At 33.3% G+C, this 15,561-nt stretch overlaps 4 protein-coding genes across 5 annotated transcripts; 2 read left to right on the top strand and 2 right to left on the bottom strand.

The window, feature by feature from the left end:
* Positions 1–631: 631 nt before the first annotated feature.
* Positions 632–8,324, bottom strand: LOC130677103 (carboxypeptidase D). The gene is made up of 11 exons (XM_057483698.1): positions 7,583–8,324; positions 7,288–7,511; positions 7,066–7,221; positions 6,784–6,959; positions 6,157–6,304; positions 5,990–6,084; positions 4,419–4,924; positions 3,873–4,346; positions 1,354–3,793; positions 1,117–1,290; positions 632–1,037 (listed from the first exon to the last, which is right to left on the bottom strand). The coding sequence occupies exons 1-11, from the start codon at positions 8,045–8,047 to the stop codon at positions 895–897; spliced, it is 5,001 nt and encodes a 1,666-aa protein (XP_057339681.1). The 5' UTR covers positions 8,048–8,324; the 3' UTR covers positions 632–894.
* A 293-nt stretch (positions 8,325–8,617) lies between these two features.
* On the bottom strand, positions 8,618–10,959 carry LOC130677107 (nuclear speckle splicing regulatory protein 1). 2 transcript variants are annotated; one of them, XM_057483702.1, is made up of 3 exons: positions 10,942–10,959; positions 10,395–10,445; positions 8,618–10,309 (listed from the first exon to the last, which is right to left on the bottom strand). In XM_057483702.1, exons 2-3 carry the CDS (start codon positions 10,412–10,414, stop codon positions 9,160–9,162), a joined length of 1,170 nt encoding a protein of 389 aa, XP_057339685.1. In that variant the 5' UTR covers positions 10,415–10,445; positions 10,942–10,959; the 3' UTR covers positions 8,618–9,159. The 2 variants fall into 2 exon arrangements, with proteins under 2 accessions (XP_057339685.1, XP_057339684.1); XM_057483701.1 differs by lacking the exon at positions 10,942–10,959 and having other exon boundaries at positions 8,620–10,309; positions 10,395–10,554.
* LOC130677108 (probable mitochondrial glutathione transporter SLC25A40) lies at positions 10,612–13,700 on the top strand. Its single transcript, XM_057483703.1, has 8 exons — positions 10,612–10,754; positions 10,948–11,035; positions 11,170–11,360; positions 11,429–11,592; positions 11,658–11,955; positions 12,030–12,226; positions 12,299–12,380; positions 13,081–13,700. Exons 3-8 carry the CDS (start codon positions 11,246–11,248, stop codon positions 13,314–13,316), a joined length of 1,092 nt encoding a protein of 363 aa, XP_057339686.1. The 5' UTR covers positions 10,612–10,754; positions 10,948–11,035; positions 11,170–11,245; the 3' UTR covers positions 13,317–13,700.
* On the top strand, positions 13,565–15,315 carry LOC130677104 (transcriptional adapter 3-B). Its single transcript, XM_057483699.1, has 2 exons — positions 13,565–13,700; positions 13,806–15,315. Exon 2 carries the CDS (start codon positions 13,833–13,835, stop codon positions 15,207–15,209), a length of 1,377 nt encoding a protein of 458 aa, XP_057339682.1. The 5' UTR covers positions 13,565–13,700; positions 13,806–13,832; the 3' UTR covers positions 15,210–15,315.
* The last annotated feature ends 246 nt before the right edge of the window (positions 15,316–15,561 follow it).

The raw sequence follows: 15,561 nt of genomic DNA, 5'->3' as shown, positions 1-15,561 counted from the left end.
TAAGAAACATAAGTCTTTTTGCAACTAATAAATTTGCAGTTTTTATTAATCGGGGAATCCTAACACCAGTAATAGAAAGTTCAAAATTTATTATCAATCGCATACTTTTTATTTATAATTTTATCCTCATAGTCATTCCCACGCGGGACAATTGATAACAGCCAGGGATCCCCACTAGTGCCGTCAATAATAATTTAATCATCTGTATAAACATGATCACTCACATTCACATATATGTATAATTTATAAACATGACAACAAAGACTGACCCGGAAAAAGGCGACAAATTTTTTTTATTATTATTTCTCACTTTTAATCAGAATTCGAAATTATTCAATTAATAATTAATGCTATTTATTAATTAAATAAACAAACACACAATTAATTTATTTATTAACATATTTTATTGAATTATAAAATTATTTTACATATATTTTTTAAATAGTTAACAGTCACCAAAATAATTACGTATAAAAAATGACATTTTAAAAATATTTTCCTCTATAAAAAGTACATTATTATTAAGTACATTATTTATATTCAATAAGTTGTAATTAATATATCAAAATTAACATTATTAATTGTAAAATAATTTACACATATATTTTAAATTGAAAAATTTACGTATTTACATCTTGTGATATACTTAAAGTATTTAATTTATCACGTTTTATGGAAGCAGTATTTATTAAATGAAAAAAAATCACCGGAGTATATTTTATTAATTTGGTGATTACTTCAAAAGTACTATAAACATTTTATATAAATATATTTTTTATTTGCAAAAAAAAAAATTACGTATAAATATTTTTAAATAAAAATATAAAGTCGATGATATGATTGGTAGTGATTAGAGGGCGGATCATGATTTATATATTTGTATTAATATAATAATTATTTTTTGGACATTATCGGTACTTTGTCGTCCCAATCACCTTCAGGTTTAATAAATTCTAAATCACTGGCTTCATCCGACTCCGATTCATTATCATCGTCGTAGTACGGGCGATTCAAACTCTGCTTCTGCTCTATTTCATCTGAAATAATTTAATAAATTTAATAAAATAGACCTGAATAATTTAAAAAATTATCTACGGTATAAATAAAATAAAAAACCTTTAGATCTATTAAATAATTCAACTTCTTTTTCATCATCGTCGAAAAAACTCGTGCCATCTCTGAGTAAACTAAATGCATAAGCACGTCGGTCATTTTTCTCTGATTCTTTTACTGATTGGCAGTACATGTAGCAAACAATTCCAATGACAATCAATCCCATGCAAATGAGCGCTGAAAAAAAAGAATTCAATTATTTAAAAGCAATAAATAAATAAATAATTAAATTACACTTACCAGCAATGATGATAAAAACAAATCTCGGGAGTCCCCAAACTTGATTATTTCTCGACAACTTGAACAAGACCCGCGTAAATTTATTTAATTCAGGTGTTGATATTTCTTTGGTGTCTGAAATATATCCCGGCGCTTCGACAGTAATATTATGACTTCCTGCAGATAATAACATCCACCAAGAGCCAGTTTCACCGGAAACAACTTTATGAACAGAGTCATCATAAGTGATCACAGCGTTTTCAATGGGCTCGTTAGTCTCCGAGACAACGTAACCGGCGACTCCTTTCTCAATCGCAGTTATTATCTTGAATAGACTATTTTTATGATCGACCCAGGTGTTGGTCGGCTGATCGCTGCTGCAGCAGGTGACGTAGATGTCCATCATCAGAGTACTGGTCTTTAAATAAATATAATCCATCAGCGAATTCGGACGCCCGTCGACCACGGCAGTGGCGCCGTGTGCAATACCTTTTGTTTCTGTGTGTATGTCATCACCGCACTTCTGATCAAGCAACGCCAAAATAGGCAGATGTTGAATGTACGAGCTTGCGAGGTACTGGAATATTTCTTCGTCATTGGTCTTGTACTCGCGTGTCTCTCTGCGCTTATCCCCGAACGGAATCTCTACATGCCAGGACCCGGTGTTCAAATTAATCGCCACAAGTGCCTGGATTTTTTTGAACCAGTCGACAATCATCTGCGCATCCGGGGTAAGCGTCTCTTCAAGCGGGAACTCAATCCGCGACGGCTTTGTTGAACATGTGGAATTATTTTGGTGGTCTGGATACAAATTAGGCGCAATGTGAATTGTAAAACGTTCAAGTACGTTGGTAACGGACTCCTTTTTTTTGTAATTAGTGACCAAGTAAGTCGCGAGATTGGTAAGAATTTCAGGCGTTACTGGGGCGCCGTTTCCAACACCCGCTGAAAATACTATTGCAGGCTTACCGGACAACTTGGTCGTGGTACTTTGGGCTCCGATCTCCAGTGACATTACCACCGTACCCTGGGCAGTGTGTCCGACAGTGTGTAGTCGAGAAATTGTAGGAAAACGTCCATTCAAATCATCCAGTATCCAGTTTACTGTATTATTTATAATTTTATTACTCTTATTGAGATCAACAGATTCCACTACACCTGGAGTTACTTTTGACATTTCTAATTGTACTTTAACATCAGACATTTCGTGTTCTTTTACTTCAACGCTTACTGACTTACTCTCATACTTGTCACAAGAAACAGTCAGCGAATATATATTAGGTAGCATTGTTTTTATAAAATATGCCATATTTTTAGTGACACCATAAACTTCATTGCCAATAGTCACCTTGGCTTGTCTTAATGGCTGACCAGCGGGATCAGTAACTTCAACTCTTACACCAGTAGTTAAATCAAAAAGTAATTCTTTTAACGGCAATAAATTGTCGCGCCAAATTGTTGGAATTTTATCAGCCGCTGGATACTTGCAGCATGATAATGATAATGATACCACTGGAATATGATATTGCTTTTGTATAAAATCACCAACGGCATTTGAGTCAACGTTATCTAGATCACACTTTTCTTTGTGCATGGAATTTTCATATTTCTCAGCCAAACGTTTGTAGACATTCAAATCTTCTGTGTAACTGACACCTAAATTTCCCCCAAATATATTTACAATAATGTCGTAATCTTCAGTGCTCAGCATTCTTTTGAATGCAGATGTCACGAGATCTGATTCGTTGCTGTTGTTCTCCAACAATTTCTGGCCAACTTCATTGTTAACTATGGGATTGCAATTGTCTGAGAGGCTTTCAAATCCTGGATCAACGCCAGGAATAATGTGAATGACGGCATTGTCAAGGAGTTTGACAATCGGAGGGTCTCCAATCCGGTTGCCAGTAATCAGATGATTAGCAAGCCGACGGTAAATTTCACGACCTACAGGCTGGGATGCGAATAAACCTCCGACTAATGCGATATGAATTTTATTTTCCTCAGGCGCGCCCAAATTTCGCGTTATCTTCAGCGAATGTATCGCCATACTGTCAAGGGATTCCCCGGCTTTGAATTCAGCAACATCTGGATGATCATTCTCAAACTCGCTCAAAATCTCGTTCAGTTTAGAATTAGTCAAGTATATGGGCTTTAAATTTATCAGCTGGCGGAAGTCGTAGGCAGAAGACCAGTGGTCATTGTCATCACGCATCAAAGTAAAATCTTGTCGGACTTCTTGCTGACGTGACTTACGACTCGATGGTACTTTTACTGTTTCGGTTAACGATTCATATCCTGGCGCACTTGCTGTCACTGTATAAGTGCCAGGGACCAATAGCCGCCAGTAATCGCCATCTTTAGCTGTATAAATATCATGTTTTATTCCTTCAATTGATATTTTAGCGTGAGCTATTGGAGTTCCAATAGAAGAACTTACTATTCCATGAATACCTTTACGAGACTGAAGTAATAAAAAAAAATAATAAGTATAGTAGTTATCAAATTAATTAATAAAGATAATGGTATGATTTGCTACCCACCATCTCCACAAAAGCTAAAAGAGGTTCACGATTTTCCAGCCAGAAAGTTGGCAGCTCTTCCGCTTTAGGATACTTGGTGCAGCCGATTTCCAAAGTTATTTCAAAGGCATTGCTGTGAAGGTAATTGTAGTCTTGCATGCCACCGGAAACGGAGTACCAAGCAGCTCCATTGGTGATACCGTCGGGAAATCGCTCGTTTAAGAGCGAAGCCATCCACTTTCTACCAGGCGGAGGCGGACAAGGCTGCCCGAGATGCATCCGCGGGTGGGCATTCGAATACGCCAACGCCAGAGCTTTGAATACCGCGTCATCAGGACTCAGACTCGGTTCAGTCGTTTTGCTCTGATCTGGTCCGTCATCGTACGGATAATTTGCTACAAGCGCGCCGCCGTGAATATTTGCTGATAAAACAAATGGAATACTTGCTATCCAGTCCATCACCGCCTTTGTCTCTGGTTCAGGATTTTTATTAAACTAAAAATTAAAAGAAAAAAATTAAAAGACGGAGTTTGATCCCAGAGATGGGTGAAGTAATCAAATATCCACCTCAGTGGTTCCATACTGATCAGGAAAATTTCTATTTAAATCAACTTTATGCGCATTTTCTCGCCCAGTAAGTCCGTCGACGTCGCCGATCTTTGAAACGGCATATCCGTCGGGATTCATGCTCGGCATCACGTGCAATCTGACGTTATCGACAATTTTAGTCACACGTTCATCAGTACCGTAGTTCTCGCAAAGATACTCGAGTAATAACAACAACATTTCCCGACCAACGACTTCATTTCCGTGCATATTCGCAATGTACTTGACCTCTGGCTTATTGGGATCATGTTTTCCCGGATTACTCGTTATCTCCATTACGTACAACTCCCGTCCTTGGACAGATTTACCAACGCTGTATAGACGCGCAATGCTTGGATAAGACCCGTTTAATTCTTTTAAAAAATATTCCATTGATGTGTAATTGTGATGGACTAATGGGATATCACGATAAAATCCATATTTATCACGAGGTCGAACAACTTGCTCTACTTTTTCTGAGGCTTGCGCTATTTTAGTGAAAGTAAAAAGTAAAAATAAAAATAACAAATAAAAAATAAACTAAAATTAAAATGATAATTAATTACGGGTGGACATAAAAGATAAAACAAACAAGGCATGGAGAAAATAATAAAAAATATATAATAATGATAATAATAATAATTAAATAAATAGGGATTGTGGGATAAAGGCTAAGTGATTAAATTCTAAAATGAATAAAATCATTTACCAATAAGAGCAAATACAATACTTTATTTTTTTGTTCATTTTTTTTGTTCGTTCACTTGACACCGATTGTTCATACATTTAATTATATCTTATTTATATTATAAGAGACATGAAAAATATCCATGATAATTTATAACATTTAACATTAATTTCTTTTTTTTTTATACATTTTAAATTGTTGGTTTTTTAAATATAAATTGCACTGCAATTGATAAACTTTGTAATTGAAAAATAATTATTATTTTCAATGGATTACATAAATTTATCATACACACAATTTTTTTTTCTACGGTCTTATTAATGGAAATGTCAATTGAGTAAAATAATAATTTAAAAAAAAATTAAGTCTTTGAAACGTCAGTTAGATATTTAATCAGATCTTTATGTCATGCTGTAGATATGTCTCTAATATTATTTTTAAAAAATTAAAATTCTTATTTTTAGGTCTACTAAATATATTTTGTTTATCTTGTGAATAAATGTGATAATAAAATATCCAGACTAGGGATTTTTCTCCATACCTTGTTTATGTAAATGATTATTTGTAATTAAAAATTAAGTAACTGGAATATAAGTCTTTTAAAATTGTTCGATATAAGTAAATATATATGTAAGAGTGAAAAAAATATTCCGTTGATTCCGAGAGATCGCTAATTATTGAGAGCTGTAAAAAATAAAAATTAAATAATAAAAATAAATAATAATATAATGGCGGGTTAAGAAGGTAGACAGTTAGATTTGTTAGTAATCGTATTCCAGAGCGCCCATGTAACCATCGATTAATCTTTCAAGCGGTGAAAATTGTCGCGCTATAGGTATCACTTGCTGATAATCCACATTTTTACCTTTTTCATCAGGAGATACTGGATTTAATGTAAAGTTTAGCATTGTCGGTTCATCTTTTCTTACTGTCACCTGAACTGGATCACTAGTCGAGTATCTGAATTTAAAAATAATATTAATAAGTCATTAAGTCGTGATATTTATTTTTAAAAAGTTTTATTTTACTCACCCCCAAGCGCTGGCACTCACGACGTAATTACCCGGAAGTAGTAATCTCCAATATTCACCGCGATTTGTTGTTGTTATATTGTGACTATTCCCATCAATATGAATTTGTGCGTCTCCTATTGGGTAACCATTTGGATCAACCACCAAACCTAAATTTATAATTAATATTATTATTTTTTTCCTCTAAAATAATTAGCGAATTTTTTTGTACAAAAATTTATTTAATAAAATCTAAATAAAAATATATTTTTGTTTTTATATTTTATTAAAAAAATACGATCCCAAAGTTAGCAGACGATTAAAAATTTTTGGATTGTTTTTCCAACAAATCAATTACAAAAAAAAAAAAACTAGGAATATGCACATGTAAAAAAATTAAAAAACTACAAGTGGAATTTTTTCAAATTTTGATTTTTTCATAATTTACCGCCTAAAAAAAAATCCAAAAATTATTAGACGTCGGCTAACTTTATAATCATTAAAAAAATATGGTATTAATTATTGATAATTTTTTAAAATAACCGAGACTTAAAAAAAAAAATTTGCCAGATTATTTTATATTCATATCAATAAAAAAAATATTGAATGCAAATATAAAAATCTGGCATAAATATTTATAGAGTAATACCTTTAATCCCGATGTGTGCTTGCTCTAAATATTTAATAAGAGATTCTTTATTTAACTGCCAGTGCTCGGGCATATGAGAAGCCGATGGATATTTACAGCAGCTCAATTCAAATGTTATCTCAAATGCATTTGATCGAGCGTAATTAAAATCTTGCATACCACCCACGACTTCATACCTATTAAAAAATATCAATTTTATTTATTTAATTGCTTACAAATCCAGATCCATAAAATAATTTCATTTGAAATTAAATTAAAAAAAAAACAAACAGATTCTATCACCATTTAGCTCCATTGGTGACTCCACCGGGGAATTGCTCCGGTAGGCAGGCATTGCCATTATGCATCACCGGGTGATTGTCGGCGTAAATGTGCGCAAGATATTTAAATAGGTTGTCATCTGGTGATTTGCTTTCAATGCAGCATGGATGCGATATGCTGGAAATATATATTTTAATTAATTAAAATTCATAATAAACCACAACTTGATATAAAAATAAATACCCAGAGTCGTATGGATAACTAGCGACGACAGCACCTCCATGGAAATTACCCGAGAGAACAAAGGGCTGGTTAGCGATCCACATCATCATGGCGACAGTTTCACTCTGTCTTGGTACAGCGAAATCAGGAATACGTTGGAACTGATCAGGAAAATCGCGATTGAGATCAATATGTTTAGCATTTTCTCGTCCAGAGAAATCATTGAGCGAATCGCAGAGTCCTTCCTGTTGACAAATGATTTTTTTTAACCGACTAGTAACAATAAAAATAAAAAAATAATTTAAAACCCACGTACCTTTGACTTTTCAAAACCATCTGGATTCAAGGAGGGCATCAGGAAAATATCCGTAGTGTTGACCAGTCTGGTGACTCTCTCGTCGCGATTATAATTCGCCAGCAGGTACTGGGCCAAGTAAATCATGAGCTGTCGTCCTACAGACTCATCACCATGCATATTTGCGACATATTTAACCATCGGCTCACCAATGTCCCGTTGTCTGACATTCTCCGAAATCTCCAGCACCAACAGATCGCGATTCTCTGTTGATTTTCCTATCGAATGGACCTTGGCTAGATTCGGATACTGGTTCTCCAGTTGGCTGAACAATTCTTTTACCTCCTCGTAGTGGCTGTAGTGCGGCTTGATGAAGTCCTCGATTGGTTTATTCGTAAACAAATTACCTGACCCTGGTCCTAATACAAACCCGCTGGCAAATGCCACCAAGACGTTTGATATTAAAAAAATATTGTATGACAACATTTTACAATAATTCCGTTGGCACGTCTTTTGAAACTGATCAGCAGTCGAGTTTACTGCTGGGTAATAAATGAAATAAAAATCGATTTAATAAAACATCACTTAAATTTAGTATATGGATTTTGATAGTCGGTGATATTGTAAGTGCAGACACAATGGACGTAAACTAACGTCAACGATCAACGTCAACTGCTCTATACATGTAGCTGGAGATTGTGTGTGTGGAATTATATGTACATGTATGACCAGAGCTGGATATGACGTCTACACTTGTCTAAGTACATATTTATACATATATATATCATCTATTGGAATGGACGATCACGGAACCAGCGCCTCTTCTGGAAAAAATATAACTAATGGTTTTTTCTTTAATTAGAAAGTATTTAATCAAGTAGCGACCGTTTTTTAATTAATCAATTAATTTTATTTATTTAAATTCACTGATTTATTTTTTAATTTTAAAAGTTGAGTTTTTTATTTGAAAAAAATTAAACCCATTTGGTAATTCAATTATTTGCTGCATTCTGAGGAGCAGATTTTAAAAAATAAAATTTCTTATAATCGTGACCCTGAAAATCAGAGGTCTGTAAATTTTTTTATTGATATGGAGTTTGTATTTTTAAAAATAAAAAAGTTGTCTACTATTTCCAGTACCATTTATCATCACAATTAATTTTTATATGAAATAATAATTTAAATACATGACATTTATAATAATTAATCTAAAATAGTAATAAAATAAACGTTGTTTAAATTTTTATCTTTATTCCGGTTACTGTGACATCTACCAGCAGCTTAAGTATAAGTAGCTGTCAAAAAAATAAAATACTTTAAGTATTAAAAGGGTATAATACTAATCACTAATTACTTATTATATACAGTACTTATAATTATGATCCTGAAGTCAACAGACAATTGATAATTTTAGGATTTTTTTTTACAACAAATTTATGAAGAAAAAAAAAAACTAAAAAAATGCACATGTAGAGAATTCAAAAAACTATATGTGCAATTTTTAAAAATACTTTTTTTTTTTTTTATTTATATTTTAAAAAAAAATCTAAAAATTATTTGACGTCGGCTAACTTCAGTATCATTTATAATTTATTTAATTAACTAGACATCCGAAGCGCTTTGCGCGCGTAGTATCGCTGTACAGCTGCCTCGTAAGCCTCTCCCACGGTCCTCTTTTCCCAAATAGACACTTTGGGTTTTTCTTCTTTAACTTTAATTATTTTCTCTTCCTCAGCGACTTTGTCTTTAGACAATCCATCAGTTTTAATATTTTCCGATTTAACATCTGGCTTTTTATCTTCGACTGTCCCGTTATCGGTTTTTTCAATCTTAACATTCTGAGTTTTTCCAGCTGGAGGCTCAGCTTGGGACTCATCTTTCTCTTCAGCCTTCTGCGCACTTTCCTTGTCATCATCATCATCATCTTCATCAGACTCTTCATCCGAGTCTTTAATATTCCTGGCTCTGTACTGACGTTTGCGTGAAGCCGAAGCTATTTTAGTATTTATTTTAGCGTCGACGGCTTTTTCATGATCAGAGTCCGACTCCATTGGTTGGTATTCTCTAGAAGAGTCCGAGTCAACTGCGAGATCTTCATCCTGGTCAATATTTGACTCAGCTTTGCCAGCCTCTTCCTGACACTCCGACTCATCTTTAGCTTCTTCATCCTCACCCTTATCTTTTTTATCAACAGTCTGCGAATAAAGATGACGATAAAATCCTGACATGTCCTGCTGCTTAGTAACGTCACCAATCGACTCCAGTCTGTCCATCCTTTCTTCTTCCTCTTCCATTTTCCTGAACTCCTCCAACTTTGCGCGATATCCCGAAGTAACGAAACTCTCTTTATCAGCAAACATTTCACCCTCAGCTTCGCGTTCCTTCTGGACCATTCTCTCAATCCTGTGCTCCTGTTCCCGCTTTCTACGTTCAGAAGCCTTCAATATACAGTGAATATACTTTGGCTTCTTGGCTTCCTTCGTAACATTAACGACTTTTTCTTTCTTAGCTCGTTCCATGTCATCATAAATTTCATCGTACTGATAAATAGTCGGATCATCATCAAGTGCCTTCTGCATATTCAATTTAGTCTGTTTTTTAACACGAATTTTTTCACCTTCAGCTGTCAATGCTTTTTGAACAAAATTAACTCCACAATCTTCTTTGTCAGAGTCATCGTCATCTCCAAAGACATTTCCTGCTTTTGGTGCTGATAATTGCGCTTTCTTCGGTACAATAAGACCATATCTAGTTAATTAATTAATTAAAAAAAAAACATTATCATTAAGTTATAAATAGAATATAATTACAAAATATAAATATTTCTACTTACTGCTTATTACTTTTATCCATTTCAATAAAAACAAATGTTTATATTATCGTACTGTAATTAAATTTATTATTATTATTTTAATTTATTAAATTATCCTGTTCTTAAAAAAAACAACTTTGATAACAATAATAAACTCTACGAGGTTAGAAAAATACGAGGTTTTAAAACAAACCGCCAGATGCCGCGCGCGCGCATTTGAAAAAATCCGCGGGAAAGTTTGAATAAAAAATTTGATGTTTTAATTCCAATGCGTGCTGCAGTCTGTCAATAAAATTCTATACTAATTAAATGCGGCTCATTAACCTCCAAAAAATTTAATCAAAATAAAAACACATCCTCTGCTGTTCTATCAATAGCCAGGTAATTTTATCACCGAACCCTTCAGATAAATTTTCAAAAATTATCTTTCTTTGAATTCAAAAAAAAAATAATAATAACAATTTAAAAAATAAACAAATTTATATATATTTAATTAATCATATGGTTATTTTTACTTCTTTGATAATTAGTCAAATAAATTTATCACTTTATTAATATTTACTCATACATGTAGATAATTAAATCATCTCAACTGTCAGTCATCTTGAATCACATGCACGGAATTATTCCTCCATCGCCATCGTTATTTTTTTTATTTTGCGGTATGTATTAGACTGTTATTGTACATTACCACTCATATTGTGATTAACCTTCTTGATATATATTAAGGAAATAATAATACATTCAATAATAATAACAGTAACATGAATTTATTAAATGACATTTGTTTTTTTAGCTCGTGATATTTATTACCCAATCCGGTGAAATATAAATTTTTCTTTTAGTTAAATATTTAAATTAAATAAATTACAATGAGTGCTGGTGTAAAGTCAACGGAAGTGGATTGTGATGATCCTAAATACCGTATAAAACCTTATCAACAAATGATTGCATCATGTACTGGTGCACTTGTTACTTCAGTATTTGGTAATTTTTTTTTTTTTGTTTATTTATTTATTTGATAAATAATTAATTTAAGTATTTAAATATTTTAGTTACACCGTTGGATGTCGTCAAAACACGATTGCAAGCTCAACAAAAAGCCATGTTATCAAATAAATGTTTTGTGTACTGCAATGGGTTGATGGATCATCTGTGTCCGTGCAATGGAAAGTTGCCAGCTTGGATGAGAGAAAATGGAAAATTTACTGGAACAATTGTGAGCTAATTTATTATATTATTCATAATCATGATTATTTATTTAATTTATTATTAATTTTAAAGGACGCGCTGGTTAAAATTTCAAAACGGGAAGGATTTTTTTCACTGTGGAGTGGACTGAGTCCGACTCTCGTCCTCGCTGTACCTGCGACTGTTGTATATTTTGTGTCTTACGAGCAATTACGATTGAACCTAAAGGATTATTATAATAGAAATTTTAATAAAGATGCTTTGCATAAAGAACAGCCTTTTTGGATACCGATTCTGGCGGGAGGCACAGCTAGAATTTGGGCTGCGACGTTGGTTAGTCCATTGGAACTCATTAGGACTAAGATGCAATCTCAGAAATTAAGTTATAGAGGTAATTTATTTCTTTAATTTTTTATTATCACTTGGAAAGGACGCAGTAAGTATGTGGTAATTTATTGTCTTTAGAAATCGGGGAAGGATTAAAAACAGTTGTCAAATATGGCGGAGTATCAGGACTATGGATGGGTTTGAGCTCAACTTTATTCCGTGACGTACCATTTAGTGCTATTTATTGGTGTAATTATGAAGCTATCAAAAAAATTATCCCACCTACACAACATACGTTTTCCTTTAATTTTATGGCTGGCGCATTAGCTGGTTCCGTAAGTAAAAAATTTAGTACGATAATTAATTATCAAGTCAATTATTTTAATTAAATATTTTTATGTAAACAGATCGCAGCATTTTTGACGATTCCTTTTGATGTTGTTAAGACTCACCAGCAAATTGAAATGGGAGAAAAAAGAATTTATACTGGTAATTATCAGAGTAATTTCTAGACAACTGTCAATTTCATTATTTTTTTATTAAATATTAATAAAAAACAAATAATAGTAATTTTTTAAACAGTTGTGTGCAGAAGGTAAGAGACCCAGTACCCGATCAGGAAACTAGTACCCGATCACTCATGTATTTTTATATTTATATTTACTAAATATGGATATAAAAATACATGGAGTGATCGGGTACTAATTCCCTGATCGGGTACTAGGTCTTTTACCTTCTTCGGAAATTATTTTATTTGCTTGTGAGCAGTGTTACAATTCTACTCACAATATCTCTACTCAAGGGAAGTAGCTACAGCTCTCCTCACTCACAACTTTACTCAGCCTCAACTCTAATCACAGTTTTTTTTACTCAGTTGTGTCTTTACTCAGCTACAATTCTACTCACGTATTTTAGCCTATCGATAAGATGGCAATTTTTTGTGAGTAGAGTTGTAGCTGAGTAAAGTTGTCGCTGAGTCTAGTTGAAGCTGAGTAAAGATACAACAGTAGAGTTAAACCTGAGTAAAAAAAACTGTAAGTACAGTTGAGGCTGAGTAGATTTGTAGCTTCTTCCCTTAAGAAGAGATGTTGTGAGTAAAATTGTAACACTGCCTGCTTGTGGATAAAAAAAATGTCAGGTGTGTCTGCTAATGTCAGTATCATTAATTATTTATTTATTTATTGTTTAGAAAAACCAGGAAGTAATAATAAAAGCAGCTTTACAAATATTGTTAAAAGAATTTATAGTCAAAATGGAATCCAGGGTCTTTTTACTGGACTAACACCACGAATTATCAAAGTAGCACCAGCTTGTGCCATAATGATTGCTAGCTTTGAACATGGAAAACGTTTCTTTTCACAATACAACCGCGCTTTAGCTTACGAACAAGAGCTTAAACTAAATAATATAAATATATTAGAATAATAATAAATAAAAATATGTAGAGTATATTTTAGGCTAATGACTTTGTGTATAAATAATATAATAAATATTTCATATTCTATTAATTAAATCACTGAGATCAATTTTTAAAAGTTTAAATTTTCCCGCTAAATTTTTTAATTCAAAATGGCGGGTCGTGAGCTGTCAGATAAATTGGTTTTTGCTCGTTAAAAATCACCCCCCAATAAAATTGTTATAAACAAATAATAATTTGTGTTAAATAGTTAATTTAATAATTAGATAATTTAATTAAATTAATAAAATATATTTGAAATTTATTTAGCAAATAAATTTTGAAATTTCGCTGATTGAAACAAGAAATGCAGACGTCATAACCTTAAATCAAGTGATACATCTGTTTTAATTGTAATTTGATAAATAAATAGACAATGATTATTAATTAGAATTTAGTTGATTAATTAATTAATTAATTGATTTATTGGCTGATTGATGAATTTGTTATATTTTTAGAAAAAAATAAAAACTGTCAAGTGAATCATGTCGGGGAAAGGTAAACTAAATGTTAAAAAGACACCTGTAAAAATTCGTGATAATAAATCACAGGCACCAGTACAAACAGCAGACACTAGTTCTGATAGCGTGGAAATGTCATTTGCGCTGTCAGTGATAAAAGTATCAGAGAACAGTAAATTACTACCGCGTTACACGAGTATTCTTCAACGAACAAATGAAGACAGCGTTGGAATGGAAGACTTGGATACCCTGCAGCTGGAGTTGGAGACTCTGCTGTCATCAGTGGTGGTAAGAAGCCGCTTGCTTCAAGAAGAGATAACGTGTTTGACTTCCGCTGAGGAACGACGCGATAAACGATCAAAAAGCGGCAAAGGTTTGTCGTTTGAAAAAAAATTACGGGATGAAAAGTCACGAATAAAGGACACATATTTCAAGGGACAGTCGCCTTTGTCAACGAAATTGTTGAAAGCCAAAGCTCTGGCTGCTGGTAATTCCGCAAATCAAATCGTACCAAATCCTCATGAAATTGTCCGAGTCGAAGGTTCAAAAACAGACGTACCAAAATTATTGCTGCCGAAAAATGACACTACTAATAAATTTTGGGCGTCTGTTGATCCTTATTGTGCTGATATAATGCCAGATGATATTAAATTATTGGAGGAACTGATAGCGACCCACTCGGATCTTGGTGAGTTCAAAAAAATTCCTGCTCTGGGAAGACATTACAGCTACACGTGGGCACACAATGATTTACTCCAAGAAGAAGAAGCGGGAAATCTTAATCGTGATAAGAAAAAAAATCGTACGGACGTGTCTGCATTGATGTCCAAAGTTGATAAAAAGACAACTGGTATCGCTGGACCATTGACCCAACGACTGGTGTCAGCATTGATGGAAGAAAATGTCTACGTTCCAAATAATAGTGATAATAAAGTATTCCGAGAGGGTGACCCGCCAGTGCTACGCGACCTCACCATTCAAAATTCAATGAACCTCGAGATGCGCATGCACAAGGAGTTGGTGGAACAGGGCATCCTCGAGCCAGACTCACACAGAAAGAACCAAGAGGACGATGAAATACTTGCTGAAATAAAACGCTGTCAGCAAGACCTACTGACATTATCTAGTCACAACGTGGTCCAGCTGAAGCGGCTGCTGAGTCTCGCCCAGGAGGAGAGCAAACGACAAGCACTGAAACGAAAAATAAGCGCTATTGATAACGAAGTTGTTGAGCATTACAATAAACTGATCATGTCCAAGCAACGGAAAGTGCCTTTGACTAAAAAAGAACAGGACAAGGCATGGGCAAGTCTCAGGGAACGCGAAGGACTACTCCAGCAGCTCAATGTCTTGCCGTCTAATAATATTGGAGAGCCTGTCAGTAGTAATGTCACAACCTAGCGAATTTAATTGTGTATTAAATAACAAATTGATTTAATAAAATCAGACAATTGTATTTAAGTATTTATTTAATTAATTATTTAAATAAAACCCTGATTTATTTATATTAAGAAAAAATTGTTTTTTTTTTAGAGAAATTAATTTATCTCTGCTGTTTTATGGTCCAGATTTTTATTTCATAAAAATTTATAGAAACTCGAGTAAAAAAAATTTTGAAACCGTAACTTTTAATAAAATAAATTAAATTTGCTAGTATCGGAAAAACCTCAAGTTAGTATTTTATGGCTTCAATTTTTTTTTTATAAGATTTCTAATTTAATATATCGCGTTGTAGTTGCCATGAAGTTGTGAT

This window comes from Microplitis mediator, chromosome 11 (genome assembly GCF_029852145.1).
Source record: "Microplitis mediator isolate UGA2020A chromosome 11, iyMicMedi2.1, whole genome shotgun sequence".
Taxonomy (NCBI): Eukaryota; Metazoa; Arthropoda; class Insecta; order Hymenoptera; family Braconidae; genus Microplitis; species Microplitis mediator.
This window is presented reverse-complemented; position numbering and strand designations above follow the sequence as displayed.

Excerpts from the sequence above, each read along its gene's own strand:
- LOC130677103 (XM_057483698.1), bottom strand. The coding sequence starts at position 8,047 with ATGTTGTCATACAATATTTTTTTAATATCAAACGTCTTGGTGGCATTT. Across the intron at positions 7,222-7,287 it reads AGTTATCCATACGACTCTGG|CATATCGCATCCATGCTGCA; the intron begins GTATTTATTTTT and ends ATATATTTCCAG. Across the intron at positions 6,305-6,783 it reads AGCACACATCGGGATTAAAG|GTTTGGTGGTTGATCCAAAT; the intron begins GTATTACTCTAT and ends TTATAAATTTAG.
- LOC130677107 (XM_057483702.1), bottom strand. The coding sequence starts at position 10,414 with ATGGATAAAAGTAATAAGCA. Across the intron at positions 10,310-10,394 it reads ATGGATAAAAGTAATAAGCA|ATATGGTCTTATTGTACCGA; the intron begins GTAAGTAGAAAT and ends TTAATTAACTAG.
- LOC130677108 (XM_057483703.1), top strand. The coding sequence starts at position 11,246 with ATGAGTGCTGGTGTAAAGTCAACGGAAGTGGATTGTGATGATCCTAAA. Across the intron at positions 11,361-11,428 it reads ACTTGTTACTTCAGTATTTG|TTACACCGTTGGATGTCGTC; the intron begins GTAATTTTTTTT and ends TAAATATTTTAG. Across the intron at positions 12,227-12,298 it reads CTGGCGCATTAGCTGGTTCC|ATCGCAGCATTTTTGACGAT; the intron begins GTAAGTAAAAAA and ends TTATGTAAACAG.
- LOC130677104 (XM_057483699.1), top strand. The coding sequence starts at position 13,833 with ATGTCGGGGAAAGGTAAACTAAATGTTAAAAAGACACCTGTAAAAATT.